The 23856-nt window shown below is 40.5% G+C and overlaps 1 protein-coding gene across 1 annotated transcript in view; it reads left to right on the forward strand.

Moving 5' to 3' along the window:
- The window catches only part of HYDIN (HYDIN axonemal central pair apparatus protein), a 119595-nt gene that overhangs the window by 21441 nt on the left and 74298 nt on the right, over positions 1 to 23856 (forward strand). The window contains exons 15-25 of the mRNA XM_015812175.1: positions 1475 to 1575; positions 3602 to 3737; positions 4164 to 4328; positions 6773 to 6925; positions 9388 to 9626; positions 12059 to 12311; positions 13769 to 13912; positions 15676 to 15819; positions 17640 to 17953; positions 20159 to 20224; positions 21862 to 21970. Coding sequence (XP_015667661.1) covers positions 1475 to 1575; positions 3602 to 3737; positions 4164 to 4328; positions 6773 to 6925; positions 9388 to 9626; positions 12059 to 12311; positions 13769 to 13912; positions 15676 to 15819; positions 17640 to 17953; positions 20159 to 20224; positions 21862 to 21970 — 1824 coding nt within the window. The remainder of the gene's footprint in view (positions 1 to 1474; positions 1576 to 3601; positions 3738 to 4163; positions 4329 to 6772; positions 6926 to 9387; positions 9627 to 12058; positions 12312 to 13768; positions 13913 to 15675; positions 15820 to 17639; positions 17954 to 20158; positions 20225 to 21861; positions 21971 to 23856) is intronic.

Genomic DNA, 23856 nt, shown 5'->3' on the forward strand with positions numbered 1-23856 from the left:
CATCTCTTTAAGAACTTGCCACAATTTGTTGTGATCCACACAATCAAAAGCTTTAGCATAGTCAATGAAGCAGAAGTAGATGTTTTTCTGGAACTCCCTAGCTTTCTCCATGATCCAGCGTATGTTGGCAATTTGATCTCTAGTTCCTCTGCCTCTTCGAAATCCTGCCTGTACTTCTGGTAGTTCTCGATCCAAAGTCCCTTCCAACTCTGTTGTTCTGTTCTGTTAAATGACTTCACAATGAATCACCAAGATCATTGCTATCAAAATCTAAGTACAAATAATTTTCCTTGGCATGTCTGGCTATGTGGCAGAGGTTCACAGCCTGAGGCCCTTGGACAATATGCAGTCTTCCAGCCAAACGTGGTGTTGAATTTTAACAATGTGTCAAAACTATAGAAATATATATACAAATAATAATAAAAATTAATAATGGTAACACTATATTGAATCAAATTTAGTTTTTGATCTGACCATGACTATTTCTTGGCTCTGGAACTACCACTTTTTGGAAATTCCCCTGGCATACCACTCAAAGACTTAAAATGTGGAATGCTTCACTCTAAAATGCAGTCAATATAGTAAAAAGTAAATACAGTAAAAAAAAAATTAGTTGAATGAAACACTGTTTCCTCTTCCTATAAAATCTCTAGAAAATTTTAAATCATGTCTCCCATCTTACAGTTTCAAACATGTACCGTAATTTCATGCCTTTCTGAGTTTTCCTTATCTCATTATATTGCACATTACAGCACAATTCTCATAGTTTCCTTGAAGAACCACGCTAAATTGGAAATATTTTGTGGCTAATATTATTTTCAGCTAACATTAGTGATTGATTATTAAAAACGTTGAAAGTCTTTTTTGGTATCTTTGCTCTAGTAATTTTTGTAAAAGGTACATCTATTTTCCCTGCTATATTCCACACTGCATATTTTGTTATATAAATCATATTTGTATTAAGATATTAATATAAACTGGGGAAACCATATCATTACCACATACTCACCTCTTGTTTATTTCACTTAATGATGAAAGGAAAATTGCAAGCCTCAGTAAATGCAGTAAAAGAGCTCATAAAATTGATGGTGGTCACCTAGTGCTTCATAGGAACAATTAATTAAATTAGAACAATTATCAGTAGAACAACTTGCTTCCACTGGAAGTTTTAAAGAAGAGACTGGACCGCCATTTGTCTGAAATGGTAGAGGGTCTCCTGCCAGAGCAGGGGTTTGGACTAGAAGACCTCCAAGGTCCCTTCCAACTCTGTTGTTCTGCTAGTACAGATATGACAGGACACACAGCTGAATAACAATAATTGCACCACTTTAACAGCAAATTTCCTGGTCCCTGTTGTGGTCGTGAGTGAGAACTAGCTGTAGCACAAAAATAAAATGTAATAGCAAATGCCCAAGCTGGGATGGCAATAATCTCCCAGCAACGTGAGAATCCTTGTTTTCCTTTTCCACTCCAGGTGACCTTATGCTCAAACACAGTGAAGACCTATGAAACTGCCCTGGTAGTGGATGTCAAGGGTAGTGGTGAGGATGTGCTGGCCCTCCCAATTTCAGCAAGGTACTGTTTATTTCATTTCTGCAATGCTGTGGCTTCTGTGGTGACTCCAGTCTTTGTATCCATTCTAAACAAGATAACATGGAAGGGTCAGTGAATAAGTTGTCAGCGTTTTAGTCCAATTAAATAGAACATCATTCTTAAACGTGATAATTAGAACTGTAAGTATAATAATTTGATTGTATATTCACAGGACTTTTCAATTGTGGCACAAGGATTAAGATAATGAATTTTGATTGATTACATACCATCAAGTGATTGTTGACTATTAGTGATTACATAGATGTAGTTTTTCCAGGAGGGTCTGTCCCTAATCAAGTCTTTCAGATCTTCCAATGGTGCTAATCAAGGAGAGAACCAACCTAGAACTAAGGAGAAATTTCCTGACAGAAGAATTTAATCAGTGGATTGGCTTACCTCCAGAAGTTGTGGGTGCTCCAACTCTGGAGGTTTGTAAGAAGAGATTGGACAATCATTTGTCCAGAATAATAGAGAGTCTCCTGTCTGAGCAGGAGGTTGGACTGGAAGATCTCCAAGGTCCCTTTCAACCCTTTTATTCTATTCTGTTCTTCTGTGCACTCATCACTGCTGTAACGTATTCCCCTGTACTGCAGGTCATCCTCCTTTTCTCTTTTCTTCCTCCTTTCCCAGCCTTAGAACCTTGTCCAGAGTGCTGGGCCTTCACACAATGTACCTGAAGTAGGATAGCCATTTGTGCCTTGAGTGAGGTCTCTGGTTTGATTTGTTCAGCTCTGTTTATTTGTTTGTGTAAGGTCCTGCCTCAGCTATCTTCTCAGGAAAGCATGACTCTTGAAACAAGCATTATTTCAAAAGGAATGTTTACTGAAAGAATGTGATTGTAGCGAAGCCAGGTGGAATCTGAAGTTCCCACGTGAATTGTTAAGCTAATGCCCGCTTGTTCAAACCCTACCCCAATGCTCCAGTCCATCAGGAGCCAATATGCTGGCATGAAGGTGTTGTGAGAACTCTGAGACGAGAAGGTGATAACAAGTTGTTCCTTGGCAACGCGACCTGGGTAACAGGCGGGAGCTGGGGGAGTAGCCGGAAAGGAGTTCATCCAGATGGCCCATTCCCCCCTCCCTAATTCCCATAGAGATACTTGAAAGTGAAAGCATCAAAGGCTTCAATCCCCAAGTAATCTTCCCCCTCCCCTCAAAATGGCAGCGTTCCAACAGGGACCTGACGGTTTGTTTCCTTGGCTATCCATGATATTCTCAGGAGTCTTCTCCAAGCCCAAGTTCAAGGGCATCCATACTCTTCCTATCCCACTTCTTCAAAGTACAACTTTCACTTCCAGAGTGTCACAGGGAATATCACGGCTTTCATGTTCCTGATCTTTGTAGGTGTAGACATATCATATCATTTGAATACCTTTTCCTAGGCCTTCGTGGCTTTTGAACCAAGTGCTAGTCTGCAGCATATTCCTTGATTGCTTATCTTTTACAGTTGAAGATGGATGATTGTAGGTTTACAGAATCTCCTTTGGTGATACTCACTTGCCTGAACCTGTGGGTTAAGCAGCAGCTAGCTTCACTTTGTTCTCTTTGTCTGGAGATTGCTAAGACATTTTGAAATCTGGTTGAGAAATAGCAAAGGGAATGCTAGAGAAGCCATAACATAAACAAGGCAGGTCAGATGGTGTTCTCAAGGCCTTGAGCCTGAGGAAAGTGACAAAGTGTTGCAAACATGCTTGACATACCTCTAACTGGGATTTCCAGATCCAAGTCCAATTTTCTGTGCAACATGGCCTTCACACCTCAAAAAACTGAACTACCAGGAAAATATGAAGGCCCACCCTCTCTTGAGACTTAGGATCAAGCGTGGCTCTGCTTCCAGCAGCTTCACTTTTAATGTGCTATGTGCAGTTTTAGAAACCCGCATCTTCAGATACCTAATAACAAGCTGATGAGACTTTTCCAGAATTATAAATGTGTTATTCTCTACATCTTCATTGTAGTTTAGAAATTTAAAAAATTTTTTTTATTGATTTCTTTTTCTGATTAACTAGATGTCTCTCACTTCCACTACATGTGGCTAGCCCCACTGTGAATTTTGGACGTTGTTTCCTGAAATTTCAGTATCAACAAATGGCAAAACTTGTTAATGAAGCTGACCTTCCAGGGTGCTATGGTGTTCTTCCCCAGGTTTGTTTGCATTTTGACTTCCCTATTTCCTGTTTGAATGTCCTGCTGCTTCTAAAGTGAGCTTTTCATTCACATTGATAGTCTTGTACAGGAGGAAGAAACTGGCAGCACCTGTAGGGGCAAGGTGGATTTAATAATGTGCCTATAGAAAAGAGGAAAGAAATGTTTCAGCCCAGTTATGATCATTTCTTGAACTCTACTCTTGTTTAGATTTTATTTAAGGATGTTTGGATAAGTTGTTGCTCTATTGCTCTTATGCTGTTGAAAATAACTGCTAAAAAGTTTGCTGAAATAAATTTTCAAAGCTCTATCATGAACAATAAAATAAATAAACAAAAGACATGGATTTTATTGGAACAGATGGTGACAACATAGAAACAGAAAGACTTCAGGCAGGTAATTCTTAGTGCTTTTATCTCCACCTAGGAATATAAGAACTCTCCCACCATTTTGTATTCAAGTCCAGCACCTTGTGGTATTATTCCACCGCATGCCACAGTTGAAATCCCATTAGCTTTGGAAGTCGAGGAAAAAGGTCACCAGGAAACAGTGGCCTACATAGCTATCTTTGGGAACGAGGACATTCCCCTGGTGAGTGGATTGAATGAGCAGGAATAAAGAGGGCTTTCTTACACCTTATATTGCCTGCAATAAGTTCCTCTGCTGCAGAAGGACAGGAAAAGATTGTAATCCATTGGTAATGATAAGGTCATTGGTTTGCTTTATGTGGGAAGATACGCTAGAGAAGGAGAAAGAGGTAGATCATTTATTCAAGTGGATCCTAGGACCTGCCATTCTGGTATTTGACAATAGAATGAAGAATGGTTGAAAATGGCATTCCAGATGATCGATAGTAAAATGATTGTCAAGCTCGAAGAAGCTTCATGCTATTTCAGCCATTTCTGTTTCTCGGCTTGCCTACAGACCCAGGGGGTAATAATGGAATGTGCATTTGCAACTGTGGAACTGTTAAGCCTGAGAAGCAAGGTCATCCAAGATTTTGTTTTGAGAACTGAAGATAATAATTGTCTGAAGCTTAATTGGGTAATGTGACCTGCACTGTCAGAGGAGAAGAGAGTTCCCATACTTTTAATATACTGATTTGGCGCCAATTTAGCCAGAGCTGGTTTTCTATTCATCAGTGCCGATATGGTGTGCTCAATAAAGTTTTGCATTAGAGATTGGAATGTCTCAGCTGTGCTTACTTTGTTGGATCATCAGTCAGAACCTTGACAATGATACTATGTGTGTGTGTGTGCCAATGATTTGGGAATGGTTAAAAAATTCCATATGTAAGTGGGTAGATCTGACTCTAGAATATAGATCTAGCAAAAATCCCTTTTAAAACTTTACAGTTAAATACTTACTGTATTTCTAATTTATTCTGGAAATTTGAATACTGTGTAATTGGGAATGTGCACTGCATCATTCACTTGAGAAACAAAAGTTTTTCATAAGATTTTACTCTGTTCAAGATAGTGAAGTACTTAATATGTACAGAACAAAGATTCTAAGAATGTTTATGTCTCCCAAGGTTTCAGAAAGGAGGCTGAAAAGCAAGCCTCCTCAGGTACAATAATGTTTGTAGCAGTAAAAGGGAAGACCCTCCTAAGGCACAATCTCCAACTTCAATACTTCTCTCTGAATGTTTGGGTTGGTGGCTGTTCCTTGGGTGAGAGTCTCTCCTGGGGTAGATAGTTACATTATTGCCATCTGTTCTTGAGTGGGAACTTACTCCCTCAGAACAGGAAATCTGTCTTCCTCAGAAATAAGCGCTCTATTTATTCAGTCAGTCAGTCAGTCAGTCAGTCAGTCAATTTCTATAGCCACCCGACTCAACCAAATGACTCTTGGTGGTCATTACCAGGATTTGACTGCCTGCTTCCATTCCTTCAGAGCCCCCCCCCTCCCCCTCCCCGTCCACAGCAATCTATGTCCTGGCCTGTGGCTTGGAATGGCATAACTCACCACGGCCAACTCACCACAAAACAATTCTCTGCGGGACAATTCAACAAATACAAAAGTTAAATTAATTTCAATGGAACTGTGACAATAATAATAAATTAAAGAAAGTCAAAGTTACAATAATTTTGACAAAAATGTGGTCACCAATAATAAAAGTAACTGAATGAAACAGTTAATACAGCATTGAATTGTCCTTGGCAAGTTGACTGTGGCAAGTTATCCTAGAGCCCCTGTGGCTCCCATCTCACTCATCCAATCCAAAGGAGGAGGCCTTGCTGCCCAAGGTGCTTCTGCCTAGCAATCAGCATCAATGGACCACCAAGAATTCTCTCCAGCATCTAGTTGTGATCACACACTGCTCAATCAATCTTCTCTCACTGGACTGCTCAGCACCTCAACATTCAAACCTGCACTTCCCCCCCCCCCCCCCCCCCCCCCCCCCCCCCCCCCCCCCCCCCCCCCCCCCCCCCCCCCCCCCCCCCCCCCCCGCTTCACAACTCTCATCTGTGAAGGTAGGCTGCTCCACCCTTTAAATTCTTCAGGTAGATGTTAACAATCCAATCTCTTCTTACAGAATCACTTTGCTCTCCTCAGCTACCAACACAGACCATGAGGAAATGTCTACTCTAATGTATTGCAGCTTGACAATTGAGCTGAAGCAAAATGGCTGCCCAGCCCCATGGGGCAGCTACAGAGCCCTGGAATCAGTTCAGTCCTGTGTCCACCACAACAAAACAATAGGTTTTAAATAGGTTTTAACTAGGTTTCCCTCCTGTCCTGTGGTATAAATGAAGTATAAAGTTGATACCTAAGCACCAAATCCAAGTATGCATGAAAATCAACCTTCCTTAATGTAAGTATATTGTACCTGTGAGGACTTCACTTTGCAGGACTCTCTTCCATATTTATGTTTTCTAGGAAATTCTGACAGCTGTAATTCATGCATCAAGAGATCACCTAGATTATAGAAGACTATTTTACAGTATGCTGATCACTTCCAGCAGTCATAAGTCACAATCAACGTTGCTGTGTTAACTTCTGCTTGCTTCTTTTTTTCCCCCCTGCCATAGAAAATCCAACTGGTGGCTTTTGGAGAAGGTCCTGTTGTTTATGTGCATCCATCTAAGATAGATTTTGGCTGCATCCGGGTTTTAAAGAATGTTTCCAGGGCACTTTGTCTTTCAAATCAGTCTGTTATTCCTGCACCATTTAAGGCACAGATGGTAAGTCAATTTTGAAGCTTATTTATATTGGGAAATAAAACTGAAAATGATAATATTACTCTAAAATTGGCCTGTCTGAATTATGAACACAAATACTGACTTTCAGAACTGTATTGCAGAACTATTTTGCTGTAGAAGAAACATTTGGAACAATCTTGATTGTTAAACAACCTTTAATGGTTCTTTTTTCTCCCTGGACAGAAAGGATATAATAATAATAATAATAATAATAATAATAATAATAATAATAATAATAGTGATGATGATGATGATGATGATGATGATGATGATGATGATGATGATGATGATGATGATGATGATGATGATGATGATGATGATGGAAGGGACCTTGGAGGTTATCTAGTCCAACCCCCTGCTCAGGCAGGAAACCCTATACCATTTCGGACAAATGGCTGTCCAGTCTCTTCTTAAAAACTTCCAGTGTTGGAGCATTCACCACTTCTGGAGGCAGGTTGTTCCATTGGTTAATTGTGCTAACTGTCAGGAAGTTTCTCCTTAGTTCTATATATCTTCTTGGACAGAAAAATTTGAATTTTACTTATATCTGCTTAGGGGAGATTTAGGAATGGCTAGTTGGTTGGATAAATTTATAAAGGCTACCTAAAAAAATAAAATAAAATGGATGTTCCCTACTTAGCTCTAAATAGTAAAAAAAACCATCCTTAACATCTGTCCCGAGTAGCCTCAGTTTGCCATATCACCAAGAAAATACTGATGAACCATAGAAAGAAATTCTCTCCATGTTGAAATTAATACAAGAAACAATTGCTAGGCAATTGATCAGATTCAAAATAACACAAAGGAGATAAAAGAACAATTTACTAATTTAAATCTATAGACTCAAAAAACAACTACAGAGAAGGAACCAGCAACCCAGAAAATAGAAGGAAAACTAGAGAATGCTGACATAAACAGTGAGGATCTAAAGCACGGGTGTCAAACTCGCGACGCCACATGACGTGTCGCGACGTATTGCAACTTTTTCCCATTGCCGGCAATGGGGTGGGTGCGGTTTTGGCATGACGCATCTGGCCCAGCAGTTTGACACCCCTTATCTAAAGGATGAAGCAAACGACCAGACTCAGATAAATGAAAACTTAGAAGACAAAACGGTAGTATTGGAAACGGAAAAAACATTTTACAAACCAAGGTTTCAGAACATACTGGAGGATAAGGAAGGAGAGCTGATGGAATTGAAGATAAAGCCATTAACAGAACTGTGGGGAACTGGAGAAGGAGGGAGGCTGTTTAATGAATATCAACGGGCTAATTCTTAAAAAAATACTTTAATTAAATTGTCTCTCTTGTTTCACATAATATATACAAAAATAAAGGAAGAATTATTTGATGATCCAAATGCACTGACTTGGAAAGTTAGTTGGCAAAGGAAGAAAGAGTAAATTGATTGAAGGAAACAGAAGCTTTGACCTATTAGAGGGGATGCTAGATTACTAATTAGATGTTTGAATATGGTTAAGAATAGACTGTTAAAAATAGAAGTATTATTATAACTAGATAGACATGATTTGTAATCAGAATATCATATCTTGGTATGAAAAGGGAAATAAGAATAAGGGAAGAAATTTGAATAAGGGAAGCTTTTGGTTACCCAAATAACTTGTTCTGAAATTATAAAAGATTGGGATATTTTGAACATGGATGGGAAATTAAAATTGAAAAAAGCGAAAATAGGATATGGACTAAATAAATGGAAACTGAGTGCAAATGCAATTAAGATATGCTTTGGTTAGAAAAGATATTCTAAATTGATATTATTGACACTATTAGAAAAATGTAACAATGTAGAAAAATGTAACAATGTAGAAAAATGTTGATATGTAATTGTATATTTACTAACAACAATAAGAATTGTATTTGCTTAGTGTGGAAAAATGGTTATTACCAGAAGAAGAGTGGACGTAATATCGGACTTAGTTTGAAGAAGCTTACATGTGTGTTTTTTTCTCCAGTTCTTTTTCCTCTATCCTGCTGTCTCCAGGTATTGCCACCTCCACTGTCCAGACTGTTTTTTCTTTCTCTTCAACAGTTGTTAAGTCTGGGGTGTTATGTGGCAGATGCTTGTCTATTTGAATTCCAAAGTCCCAGCGCATTTATCTTCTTCATTTTCTATTACTTTGTCTATTTTGTGGTCCCACCAAACTCACATCCATTCCAGAAGTGCTACCTTTACTAGAGCATGGCATATCAAAAGAATCTTAAAGAATAACAATCATTGTAAAATAAATTTTACCTTCAGGGTATCTTTGATATATTTTGTTTGTTAATTCTTGGTAGTGACAGTACACCCATTTTAATGGATATGATAGTTTTTGTATTATGATTTAACATATTTGTATTTCTTTAATATGTAACTTGCCTTTTAAAATATTAGGATCTGGCATAGAGGAGGTTATTAATTGTCTATTTTTATTGTATTTCAGGCCCGTACTCCTTCGCAGTGGAGAATTGACCCCAGTGAAGGAGTTGTTCCTCCAGAGACGGAAATATCACTTACTCTTATTGTTAATTTGGATGATACCGTATTGTTTCAGGATAAAATCAACCTGGCTATAGAGAAGAGTAATTCTTATATTATTCCAGTCCAGGCCACCGGCATTGGAACTACCATTGTCACAGACAAGCCATTTGCTCCTGCCATCAATCTGGGACCCCATTTCAGGTGAGGGTCATTTTTGTCTGTAGCTGATCAGGAGCCAACGGGCTCTGACCCACATGGGAAGCTCAGTCAACCTTAGGCAAGCCATATTTTGTTAGGTAAGTAGAATTCAGTTAAGATAGTTCAGAGGTTGCTCAATTGGATTCATTCCTTGGTCTGAATCACTTTCACATTCTTGAGACAAAAAGAGGGAAATTTATGAAATTAGCAAATGATGCAGAACTGTAATCTGACTTCATTTCCCATGGAGGAATTGTCAAAGGATAATAGTGCAGCCATAGAATTTGCCATTAATGTGTTATTTTTTCCTTAATCACTCTGAAAAACATTCTTGATTACCAGAGGTAGCAGCTAGCAATTGCAACCTGTCAGATACCCTCCAGACTGCCAGCTCGTATTTTTGTAGTTAACAACTTCACATATTTGTTAGGGTCTTAGTATACTTCTGATTGCTTTTTGCTGAGTTTACAGTGCTGCCTTTGAAACAATTCCACTACATTATCAACATAAAACTGGGCTTCAATCTAAAGCCCTTTAGAGCCCTGTTTCAAGAGCCCCTTCCTTGCCTTTTGTTGATTCTGGCTGGGTGGTCTTCTGTGCTCTTCCTTTGTGGGAGGTGACACTTTCACATGATGACTTTGTTTCCCCAAAGCCCAAGTTTGAGACATATGATAAGGGAAAATCAAGGAGTGGCCTTCTTTGCTTCTCCACCTCTTTCTTCCTTGTCAAGGAGGAGCTGAAGAAGGAGCTGAAGGGAAGCATATAATAGAGGCAACTCATATCTGCCATATGTAGAAATTATTTTTGGTGTCAGCTTGTATGTGCATATTTTCTCCTCAAATGTAATAGCTCAATTTTCTCATTTTGTTACTCTTTGCCCACAGTTTCAATGTCCCAAATTGAATCTCATTCTATTATTTTCATTCTACTATGATGGTCAGCTTTCCCATATGATAAATATGCTAAATAGTCCAATCCTATCATCTAATAATAAAAATAGAATGACTATGGCAAGAGATAGCAAAGATACTGTCAGGTGCAGGAAATCAGGAGTCAAGAAGGTTCAAATGAGTACATGTTTGTTCCATGCTACCTCTAAACAAGAATCTGAATTACTAACAGTCAAAGCAAATTGGTGGTAGATAAGAGTCAATGGAATTCAAGGAAGGCTGGTCTTAGAGTTCTTGTGGGCACGAAGGGACTCGAGACTGATGATGTCCCTTGGTCTCAGCCTGGTCATCTCCCACAGATACTGCCAATAACAATAGATTATTGGGTGCAATTCCAAAACATCTGGAGCATCACTTGGACACCATCGGCATTGAAAAAAAATCCCCATCAGTCATCATCAGCAATCAGCTAGCAGGGCAGAGACAAAAATGCCGGAATTGTCCATAACAGCCCATAAAGTTCTAGCATTAGAGAACTGCATGAAACAGTTTGAATATCAAGCCCCAAATGCTTGGCAGGTTGAGGAACATCAGAAATGCAGGTCTGGAATCAGAAAGTCTTCCAACAGTGGGGCAAGGACTTTGCTTATCATGCAGCCCCTGGCTGGCTATGCGTTTCCTCAGAAGGTCTGTTCTAAATATGTCATTTTAAATTTGAAAGAAGTAGAGTGGGAGAGCTAACTCTCACATTGGTAAGTCTAGTAATAATTTACAAAAAAGTAGCAGATTTCTCAACTATAGAGTCCTCACTGAATTTCTTGTACAATATTGTTTTTGTTTACTATTATGTTTTTCTTAATAAATCTTTCTACTCAGAGCTCTGAGAGGTTTTTGAGCTTAGCCAGTTCCAAATGAGTCTAGGCTGTCATCTGAGAACGTGACAAATATTGGCATTTTCTACATAGAAAAGAATTTAATATAAAGAAGTCATTTTTGCAGACATTCTGCTCTACACTTTCCAAATACCATATTATTCAGAAAGCTTTAGGTTGTAAATTCTAAGACCACATTTGGAATACTGCATCTGATTTTGGTCACCATGATACAAAAAAGCTATTGAGACTCTAGAAAGAACACAGAGAAGAGCAGTAAAGATTAGTGGATTGGAGAATAAAATATACAGTTGTGGGAACTAGGTATGTCTAGCTTAATGAAGAGAAGGACTGGGGGGGGGGGACATGAGAGCAGTCTGCCAATATTTGAGGGCTGCCACAGTGAGGTTGAGAAAAACAGAATGACTTAGAAAAGTAGGGTTGGATGGAGTTGATAAGATCCTCAAGAAAGATAAGTGATATGAAGCAGTGTATTGTATGCTTCATTGATAGCCAAGGTTAGAATTATTTGTGGTGAGTGGTATTAGTGTAACCTGGTTAGATTTTTTCTCTTATATCTTGTCTTTAATTTATTTGTTTGCTGTATTTTGCATCTGGTTGCTTCCTCTGAAATGGAATTGTATGATAGGCCTGTCTTCTGTCACTTTTCTAGTTTGGATCCCTGCTGCTATCGTTTCAAGATCACCAACCGTGGGCGTCGCACCCATCAGCTTTACTGGATGACTGAAGGTTTTGCCCCATTTCGTCAGCACAACACCCTCCCTGCCATCAGCGCCAACACCAAGACCATCCCCCCAAACACAGAACCTCAGGGTCCTGTGTTCAAGCTTCAGCCACTGAGAATGGAACTGGCCCCAGGAAAGAGTATGGACATGGTCCTGGAAGGATCTTCTGATGTTCCCAAGGTATTCTTCTGGATCCTGTGCTTGTGGCTAGGTGATCTCCAGAGTTCCTTCTAATCTTCCCTTCCCTATGATGCAAAGTGTTCCTTTGATTGATGGCATGGCATGTCAGTTTCTGGGAATGGTCTGCATCTGAGCAGGCCAGGTGGCTACAATTGCTAGAATTATATGATCAAGACAATCAGGCCTCGCTTAGCTGCTGTATGTCTATGGGAATTCTCAGGTTGTTCCAAAGGTGCTTTTCAAAAGGCAACTGGACTTTCTTACTTTTTTTGTTCAAAACATTTTGCTTCTCATTCAAGAAGCTCCCTCAATTTTGGATGAGAAGCGAGATGTCTTCAAGGAGAAAACAAAGAAAGCCCAGTTGCCTTTTGAAAAAGCACCTTTGGGACTTAGCTGCTGTAGGTGCCATATGGTCACCTCAAAAAAATCACCCAAGTAAAGTTATAAATGTTATTGGATAACATGCTTTATTTTCTTGCCTGTCTGTGTTTCATTCACCTTTTCTGGGTTTTAAACTGTATCTGAGTTTTTAAAGCCCAGAGCTGGATTTTTCTCTTCCTCTTTACTCTGAGACGACTATGCTACTATATTTTGTATTTTTACATCTATTACTGGGGAAATGATGTAACTTGCCCTTGCTCCTGGAGTCCTGAGAAAATCTCCTTCAGCTGATGACCAGAGGGGCCTTTTCAGCCTGGCCCCCCTTTGAGTAGGACATGCTAGTGTTGGGGGCTTTCCTGACCAGCCTCTGGGTAGCAGAGGCTTCTTATGGGGGAAGCCCTTCCCAGTGAGATGGCAGAAAGAATCTTCATTCCAAAATGGCTCGTGGGCCAGGGAGAAATGAGCAACAGCAAGCAGGAAAAAGCTGTTCTTTTTTCTGGGCTGTTTGGTTCCAAGTAGGGCAGGCCAGCAAAAGCAGGCAGAGAGGGGAAGGGATTCTGTTGATTGCTAGAGCAGGAGTCTCCAAACTTGGCAACTTTAAGACTTGGGGGGCTTCAAATCCCAGATATTCTGGGAATTGAAGTCCACACATCTTAACATGCCTAAGGTTGCAAAACACTGCTCTACAGCGGGGATTTCCAACGTAGGCAACACAAGTCTTAAAGTTATCAAGGCTGGAGACACCTGCTTTAGAGGACCAGGCTGGCTGGGGAATTCTGGGAGTTGACGTCTACTAGTCTTGAAATTGCCAAGGTTGGAGACTGCTGCTTGCAGGAAGCTAGTGGCGGAACAGCTTCTTGATGGAAAGCGATCATCTCACTGTATCAGCTCCAAGTCTTGTGCAGTAAAAGAGGAGAAATGTAGTCAGTCTACAGGGGCACCAGGGCTGGGCAGAGCACCTGGTGAACGGGAGGTTTGGGTGGCAAACTGACTGAAGGAGGCATTTCCAAGGCACCCATGGGGTTTCTGACCAACTGGCTCAGCCACATTCATTCTACTGCTCTTTGCCTGAACAGCTGGTTAAAGAGAGATTGCTCTGCCACGCGATCATAGGGAAACAGTCTGGAAAAGAACGTATCATGAAGGTTGATGTCACCTGTGAATTCATCGCACCAGTTCTGCAGATTTCCTCCAGAGCAGTTACTTTCCGTGTGGAGAAGGTGAGTGCTTTGATACCATGAGATCCTTCTGGCTTTTGACCTCAGACTAGCCCAAAGACCAGAATTCTGTGAGCCAGCTCCCTCTGGGATATTGGAATCCCAAGTCCTTTGAGAGATTGCCGGTGCTGTGGGGGAGGGTCACTATAGGAGCTAATACATACATGGCCAGAACTTGAAAAATGAAGGGATTTATTCTGGATATTAAGGTATTTAGGCTGATAAGGTAGTGGTATCTTATATCATTACCATCATCATCATCATCATCATCATCATCATCATCATCATCGTTTTAGACATTGTCCATCCACTGCAGGATGAAGGCCACTTCCACCTGTTTCCAACTATATGGTCCGGAGTTTTCTTTTGCTAATTGGGCCCACAATACTTGCTGTTGTGGTCTCTCCATCTTGTTTTAGGTCTCTTTTGTGTACACTTTTTATCAAGTGGGTGTTGTGATACCTCGCCAGCCAGTGGATCTGGCAGCTGAATCTAAGGACTCAGATAAGAAGGAGGGGCATGGAGGGACATTCGAGTCAGAGGAAGGCTCTTAGGAGCACCAAGACTCACAGTTAGATGAGGAGCCTGGCCTCTCTACTCACGCTTGGGCAGAGACGCAGCTGTTTTGGGAGCCTGAGTTGGACGATGGTGAGGAACAGCTGGGGCCAATCCCGGATGCGCAGAGAAGAAAGGCGAACAAGACAGAGAAAGGCAGTGGGACAGCTCCATAGGCAAAGGAAAAGTCATTAAGAAGCTACACCCTGGCTGGATTATAAAGGGGGAAGGTGTGGGAGGTGCTGGTTCCCAAAGGCAATTGTTCATGCTGAGAATTGTGTTTTTGTGGATTGTGTTGCTTGCCTCTGAAGTCTTGGCCATTGAGTCAGGTGTGTAAAAATAAAAGGGGTTTATTTTTTCTTGTGGTTCCTGCCTGGTTCCATGAAGAGGGGTTTCTTCTTGCGAGTAAGTATTGTTAGTATTCTATTCTCTGATTCTCCACTAGATGTCAGCAGTTATTTCTTTTTTCAGTTTTTTTTTCAATCAAAAAGTTATTTTTGTTATATATTTTTATAATTCCATCAAAAATTCTTTAGGGTATAATCTTGACAGTTTTTTAGTTCCTAGATTTGTCCAGACTGTAGTATTTTAAATAAAATTTTAGTATATCTCTTTCCTCCTTAATATTAATTCTCCGCTTCCATCTGTAAGGGAATGGGGATATAGTCCCCTCCCTTTACTTCTGGAGATTTTCTTGCTTTGGGGATCTTTCTCAAGGATTCAATCAGTAGATAGAAGAAATAAGATCAGTACTCTCACCATTTCTAAGCATGCTATTCACCGATGTTCAGGTTCGTGCTCTGGGACTTCGGCTGCAAGTAGCTTGGGCTAGACGCTGATCTCATGCTAGCTTTTCTCCTTTTGGGTTCGGAGGGCTTCCCCCAGATCAAAAGAAGCAATTGCCATCACTTCATGATCAACGGAGTGCCCCTCCTTCACGGTCACCTCTTGACTTCGGACCTATCTAGCCGTGGGGAGTGGAGGTCTGCTCTCATGCGGCCATGCGCTACGGGTGAAAACTGGAAGTCCAGAAGTATTTTAAAAATCTAGTAGTCCTTCAGTAATTGGCATGGGCCACTGATTGGTTCCTGCACTAAGTAATAGACTGAACTTCAGTGATCTTTTCTAACACTATCAAATTGTGATTCTACTTTATTTTGTGCATTGCACTTGCCTGTGTGTGTGATCAGTCTTTCTGTTTTTTTCTCCAGAACCCCAGTGACATTTTGACCGCGCAGTACAAGCCTCTATCCTTGAAGAATGTTTCCTCTTTGCCGCTCAGAGTTGTCCTTTCTTTGCAAGAGCCCTTTGCCCTCTGTGACGTAAATCACAAAACGATTCCAGCTCCTGAACAGGTAAGAGAATTGTCCATCTGAATTCAGTCCACATCCTGAATAGCAGAACAGTATCAGATGGTAGAGAGACAGAAAGTGTTAATTATGGTATAAGAAAATTACAGTTAGGAATGTCCATGAAACAGAAAATGTGTTTTGTTTCAAAACCAAAACAAGCAAACCACATTTTAGAAATTCTGCCAAATTTCAAATTTTGAAATTGAAATTGAAATTTGAAATTGAATTTGATAGAATATTTTTGTGGCATGGGCTTGGGACAGAATCAAATCTGCAGGGATCCCAGAACCACTCAGGCTGAGTAGGGAAGGTTGGTGTGACTCACCTCTCTCCCTTCTATCCTTTAGTATAACCTATTATCATAATGTATATTTTAAATTTTGTTAATCATTCTAATCTAGTTGTAGATTTAATTTGGAGATTTGCTCGTTCATATTGGCTAAATTGTTTTTAGTCTATGATTTCTTTTTATATCCTCTTTGCATTCAACAATTGGTGAATTAGTTGTAGCATAGAATATATTTCTTTCTGAAAGGTGTTTGTTTTTTCTTGAGGCATCACTCCTGGAGATTAGTTTTCTGGTCTTTATATGTATCCTTTATAGTCCAATAGATTCCAAAGTATTGGTTCAGTTCTGAAAGCAATATTTTATAGTAATCCCTTGTCTCAAGTATCCCAAAAATTGTCACTCAGACAAGGTTGTAATCCACAATGTTCAAAGTGTTCAAAGTGTTCAACCTCTCTGAAAACAGCTTAAAAGTCTCTCCCAGCCAGGCGTAGTCAATTTTTTTTTTCTCTCCCACTAGCTCTTGAAATTAAAAGGCCAAGCTCAGTAGGTATTTACAATCCAAGAAGGTCAGGGTGATAGACATGCCACAATATTTTCCTTTATTGTCAGCTGTTCTCCCAGGGTAGGAATCACCAAGCAAAGCAAATTATAGTGCTATGCACAAATCTACCACTAGATGTCATTCAAAGTCCATTTTCCACTCTTAAAACAAAGGATTGATTTCTTATATTTTGTTTGTTTGTTTTTTTCAAAGAGAAAATCTTAACAATTATCTCAAATTTATCAAAAGTTTAGTTTTGTATTACTTTCACTTCATATTATGTATTTCTGTCCCCCATAACAAATTTAAAACGCCGCTTCCGTTCACATCTGGAGGTTTTAGGCTTCTTGAGAGCTTTTCCCAGGAAATTCAGTTGTAAAAAAGTAAAGAAAGGATCAATAATCTCACCCAGTCCAAACATGCTGTTTATGTCATGCTAATTAAAGTTTTTGTTCTTTGGTTATTAGCAGCTAATGGCTGGTCACAGTGGTATGGCTAGTCTTTCCCCTGCCGGTTTAGAAGGCTTTCCTTGGATCCAACGGAGAGACCGCCGTCTCTCTGTGATCGATAAGGCACCCCTCCTTCTTCATCGCCTCTTCGGGGTGACTTTAAGCCCTTTTCAGGGGCCCCAGCAGGGCAAAATCTGGCATGGAAGGCAGAGCCTTGCCTTCCTGCCTCTGTCTCGCCGCAACGCAAAACCAGAAGTGCTGCTGCCCACATCCTTGGCTTCCTCCTGCTCTTCCCCCATCTGACTTCTGCTAAATGCTTCAGTCCATTCATAGTCTACTGGAGTTGGGAGGCCAATACATTTCATTAAATAAATAAATGCATACATAGATACATACGTAACTGGAAAAAACCAGCTCCCATTTCATTCTTTACCTAGAACGCCCTCAAGGTATGTTTTAGCCATCTAAAAACATGCACAGAACTCATCATGCACAAACTGTTCTGAATATCACTGATGTCTATTTAACTTTGATTCCAATTCAGCCTTTGAAGATGGATGTTGGAGAGATACATCATCTTTCAGTCAGGTTTAACCCCGTCTATAGAGATGACCTGTGTAGTCGAGTATTGGAAGAGGTTCTTGTTTTGCGTTACTTGGAGCATCCTCATGTGGACTACATTGATCTCCGGGGAGAAGTGCATTTCCCAAACCTCCACTTCCAAACAATGGATCTCAATTTTGGCTGCATCTTGAACGACACAGAAGTTACCCGTGACATCAATATGAGCAACCGCAGTCCCCTTCTAATCAAATATCGCTGGTCCTTCCTGACAGATGATCGTGAGTCCTTTATCAGGTACAAGCCATCACATACTCTGGAATTTTGCCTGATTTCTAGTTATTTATAGCACTTGATTCATTGTGTATTAAGAAATTTGTTTTCAAAAGCTGGTCTTTAAGAAATTACTTCTGATCAAGAAAAGTGTTCTAGGTTCTAAAATATAATTCTTTATTCTTTATTGGCCAAGTGTGGTTGGATACATAAGGAATTTGTTTCCGGTGCATAAGCTCTCAGTGTACATACAAGTAATAGTGATAGTCATGATCATATACAACATGAAAATACATTCATCATAAATCAGGAAATATAACACTTCATCATAAATCATAAGATGCAATGCTTAGTGATAGTAATAGAGTACTAGCTAAGCAAACAACATAAATCATTGATACAAAGATACAGTTTTGAGCATCCAGATTCTACAAATAGCACCTTTGTCAAGTCTGAGTTTATAGCAGTTTTCATAGTATTTATTTTTCTTGTTTAGTACAGGTAATTCTCATTTAGAGACCACAGTGGGAACCAGCAACTTGATCATTAAGCAAAGTGGGCATTAAGTAAAAAAAATGACATATCTTCATCTTTATGATTTTACTTCAAGTTTCCTTTGCTTGACAGCATCAGACAGATATAACCTCAAATAGCCAGATGAGTCCAAATGGCAGGGAAGCTTTCCAGAATGTGACTCACAAGGAAGCTGGATAAAAGGACGTAACCCATTTCCCCCATCCCCTGCCCTTTGAAACACTCACCCCTGTGCTAGGATAATTAGCAAGAAGAAAATGAATGTTTGTACTTATATTCATTGGAGATAAAGAGATTACAAGAGAGTAAAAGGACACATAATAGGAATATACAGAGAAAGGAATGGGCTAGAGCTGGCTCTTTGACTTGCGTGCTCACTGGTGCAACTTAGGAACAAACAAAAGCAGCAAAACCTGTCAATTTCAGGCAGCCGCCACTAGCTGGAAGGTCCCTCCCTCCCTCCCTCCTTCCCTCCCCCCCTCCCTCTCTCTCTGTAAGTGTGTGTATTTGTGTTTATAATCAGTTTATAGAGAAGATAAAAACTAACAAAAACTAATATAGAGTAAACAAAGAAAAAGGGGAAAAAAGAAAGACAAAGGTGCCAAAAAAAGATACAGAATTAGCTGATTTTCTTGCAGCAAAATGCAAATATGATTATAAAATTATCTCTTACTCTATGGTTACAAAAAGAAAAACTCGGAGTTTGGTGTAAGATGGGCAGCAGTATGGACCTGCCTCAGCTAATTCTCCCAAGAAAGCAGAACTCTTGAAACTGGCATTGTTTCAAGCAGGAACATTTATTGAGAATTAGTGATAGCAGGACAGCAAAGCAAGATTTCTCGCGCGAATTGGGCCTGGATATCTCCAGGCCCAATTCGCATCGGGCCTGGATATCTCCGAGACCGCCTTCTGCCACAGATCCCCTCTCACAGACCGGTACGCTCCCACAGAGCGGGCCTCCTCAGGGTGCCGTCGGCCAAGCAGTGTCGGCTGGCGACCCCCAGGGGGAGGGCCTTCTCTGTGGGTGCCCCCACCCTCTGGAACGAACTACCCCCCGAGATCCGGACGATTCCGGANTAAATAAATAAATAAATAAATAAATAAATTAAACCTTTCGTTCACAAAAAGCCCAACTGTCCAGTTTGCGTCTGGTATGATCTGGTGGAGATCCAGATTGCCCCCTCTCCCTTCCCAAAGACTCCTGTATTTCTCAGATTCAGCTCAGAAAACATTCGGCCTCTTCATGCCCAGAAAAGAACAGAAGAGCAGGAGATCCTGAAGCCGCCACAAAGCCCCCCAAGGTGCAAGATTCGCAAGGATTCCATCAGGTTTGTATGTGACAAATCCACCAAAGGCCAAGACTGTGGCCTTAATAAGAAACACCGTTATGCCTCTCCAGCAGGCTCTCTGGAGAAAGGGTTGGGCAAGGTGGTAAGGCAAAGGGGGCTGGGTGGGCATGTGCCAAGAGACTCAGAAAGCACCAAGATCATGATGATGGGCCACAACAATGAGGGCCAGGGACAAGGCTGCTTTAAATGCTACTGATGATCTTCAAGAGCCAACTTAATTTATTTTTTCACAAGCTAAATCACTAATTTGATATTTGGCCACAATAATTTGGAGGCAGATCCTGGCTATGGCTGAGAATGAATGTCCTCACAAGATTTTTCCCACCTCACCCTCTTCTGGGCAAAGAGATCTTTCTGCCAGTGTGGGTAGAAATAGCTGTGCAGTAGCTGAGGAAGAAGACGCTGGTCTCAGGTACGTGCTGTTGCCGGGAGCCTCTGAAGTGGTCAGAGCTGCAGGTTGCAGGGAGGCAGTTCTGCCCAAAGCCAGCCCCTCCAGCTCGTCATCCCAGGGCCTTTGGACATCCCGGTTTCAGGCTCTGCCTCAGCTCTTTGTCATGTGGGAAATGTAAGGCTAGGTCACTGCGGACATAGTTTTCTACAAAGAGGAACACTGATGTGGACCGCCACGTGCAGGGGGATGCAGTGTGGCATTTCTTTCAAAGAGATAAACATTAAAAACCAGCTGACATTATGCATAGGCATTTGTTTATATTATACCTGGAAATGAATTGAAGTTGTATTTTGTGTATATGGATTCTGAATTTGTGCTGAAATTCTGTTTAGAGCCTTCCATGGGAAAGGACCTTTTTAGCAGGAAATATGCTCCAAGCACAGGTTCCTTTTTAACTATGTCATGCAGTTCTTTTTTAAATGAAGTTTCATTTTTAAAGAAGCAACGGATGGAAACTAATCAAGAAGAAACTTCCTAACAGTGAGGGCAATCAACCAGTGGAATGGCTTCCCTCTGGAAGCTGTGGGTGCTCCATCACTGGAGGTTTTAAAGAAGAGATTGGACAGTCACTGGTCTGAAATAGGATAGGGTCTCCTGCTTGAGCTGGGTGGTGGTGGTGGTGGTGGACTAGAAGACCTCTGAAGTCCCTTTCAACTCTGTTATTCAGTTAATTCTCAAAGCAGTTGCATCATTTGGATGGCACTCTTTGGATTCTATCAATAGTGCTGGGGAAAATTGATTATTCTTGTTTTCTTTAGGTTATTCTTTATTGTTAAGTTAGCTTATTATAGCTATGATTCTTTGAAGGTAAAGACCTCAGAGTTGTAGGACTGGGGAGGTGCAGGCATTGGGATGCAGGCCTTGGGGTGCAGTCACAGACTGACCTTTTTGACATATTCGGGGCCTGTGATTTCTAGGGCAATTTGGGCATAAATGGGTATATGGTTGAAGCGAATTTCTACCAACTCACAGCCATTCAGTTATCCCCACACCGTTTTCTGCACTGCCTACCACTTTAACACATAGCAAAGGTACCAAGACACAATTAATGTGGTAATGAAAATTATTTAATTGGATCCAGTTGCTGCATTTGAATGCATGAAAGCTGCCTCTGGCACCTATGGGAAAATACTAGGATGAGGAAATGTTTGTCTTTTAAGTTATTGCATTTTTAAAGACTTTATCGTTTTTAGAAATTGTGGAGCAGTTTTTTAAATTCAGTAAATAAATTAAGCTGAACAAATATTATCCTTCATAACCTGAACATTACCTATGAGCATATGAGCTGAAAAATACTTCCTGTCACAAATAGGAACCCATTCTTCTTTGATGTTATAGGAGCCCCACCCTTGGAGTTGGACACGAGTGGACAGGGGAAATCTTTACCTTTATCTGTATGCAGGCATTTTCAACTGGAGCAAATATTCTAATGTATATTTGTTACATACTAATATATTTAGTATACAATTAGTTAATTGCAATAATTAATGCAAATATAGATGTCCTTCTTGACGTTAAAGAAGCTTAATGCTTCTTCCATACTCCCAGCTATCTTGAGCAATATAATATATATTTCTCTCCCAATAAATTATCTCTAGAAAAACAGCTGTAGAGAAAAACACCAGCTATGCAAGTGGAGAAGATGTTTCTGTTAAAGAACCTGTTAAAGAACTTAAGGATGATGCACAGATTATGCCTGAAATACAGGTAATGGCACAGGCCAATTTTCTGTGGGTCAACAAAATTGTGGCCTGCTGAAATAGAGGTCTGTTAGTGGTTCAGCTCGGAAACTGACTCCTGAAAGTCCTACTTTTGGCTTTGGAAAGCCTGGTCCTCTTCATTTAGGGGGTGTCCTAATTGCACATTCAATTAAGATTACGGTGAGGCTCTATGTGTATTTGACCGGAAGCTGCAACTGCTGCAGAAGTTGTCAACCATGAGTGGTTTCTGCTCTGCTACACCTTCTGTGCTGGCTAAGCTAAGTTCAGACTTCATTTTTTGGCAAAAAAAAAAAAAAAAAAAAGGTCGTAAACAAAGGGATCAGAACTGATGGCAGATCATCTTCACTGATGCAGACCTAGGAAATTGCTCAGTTCATCCGAGATGAGATTGCCCTGCTGTCTGTGCTGTAACGTCCACAATTTTCATCATGATTATTTGCAAGTGAGCCTTGTCTCTGTCCACTGGAATACTGACCAATGCATAAGTGTCTTAAAGAAAGCAAATGATCCTTTCGAGTGAAATTCTGTGATGACAGGGACCAGCTATTCCTGGAGAGTTGTTCCTAAAAGGACAACACTTGGATGTTAGGTGGATTTTCAGTTTGAACCCTCTATTTTTTTCTGGATGTGGTGGAACAATCCAGAAATTTAATAATCTTTACATCTTGTCCCATTCCTGTTCATCCGTGTCTTGTCAGTGATGAACTGTGGATGAATGGGCTTTAGAATAGTTTTTGAAAGCCTCCAAGCTGGGAGATTTTGTGAGCTAAACACTTACCGTATGCAAGGCAGTTTGTCTTTTCTGTGCCTGTTTCTTTTTCTGATGGACACATGTCTATTCTGTTTTCTAGTTTTTTTTGAAAACTTCTGAAGTAAACCAGGAGGCTCCAGAGAAGAACCAGGCAGGAACCAAAGAAGTCCTGTGGTGTGCAGACTCAGAGGAGCTACACTTGACAGGCGTGGAAGAAGTAAGCCCACTTGACACTCTCTGCTGAAGGCTGGGGGCCCAGGACAGAGGTGGCTCTTCCTCAAGTGTTTCTCTCAGGCAGTGTCCATTCTTCTCCTTGGGGCTGGGTCAGGGAGCCTGCTGGGGCAGGGCCTTCTTTGCCAAACACATCCAGACCTTTCCCAGCTGGCCAGAGGCTCTTGTTTCATCCTTGGCTTTCTGCTCAAGATCTGAATAAGCCCAGAGACAAAGTAGTGTTTGTTTTCCTTGTATTAAAAAATGTAGAGATGTATTAGGAGTTGTTGAGCTTTGCCCAGAAAGAATAAAAATGTGGAAAGAGGCCCTTGAGTCCAACCCCCTATTCTGTGCTGGAATCCAGAATGTTCTTACCCAGTGTTATTTCTGGTTTTCCTATCACTATTTATATTGTCTTTTTCTGATACCTCTTGTTTGTTTGTTTGTTTGTTTGTTTATTTATTTATTATACACAATGTGTATGTTTTCCTTATTTCCTTATTTCAGAGTTTTCATCTTCAGACACTACAGGATTCCTTTCAAAGCCCTTCTAACCAATCTTGTTGTGCTTCAGCCAAATACATTGCTGCAAGTTCTTGTAAGGGCTAAAGCACTGCAGAAAACTTAGACTGTAGTCCTAGAAACAAAATCCACCTCATTTTTGTAGCCACTGATTCGTTTGCAACAATCCTTTCTTTCCAGTCTTCTTCCATTCCATGAGAAGACCACCCTCAAAGTCAATGGTGATACCATGGAGAAGCAAAGTTCACAATCTTTGGGACCAGCTTTTGTGGGAACTGTTGCTTGCACACATTTAGCATTACTTTTACAGTAATATAATTGCCTTGAGGACTGGGAAAATTGCATTATCAGTAGAATGTTTGTAGCTGAGGTTGAATTGTGGTCCTGGG

This window comes from Protobothrops mucrosquamatus, unplaced genomic scaffold, assembly GCF_001527695.2.
Source record: "Protobothrops mucrosquamatus isolate PMUCROS unplaced genomic scaffold, P.Mucros_1.0 scaffold74, whole genome shotgun sequence".
Lineage (NCBI taxonomy): Eukaryota > Metazoa > Chordata > Lepidosauria > Squamata > Viperidae > Protobothrops > Protobothrops mucrosquamatus.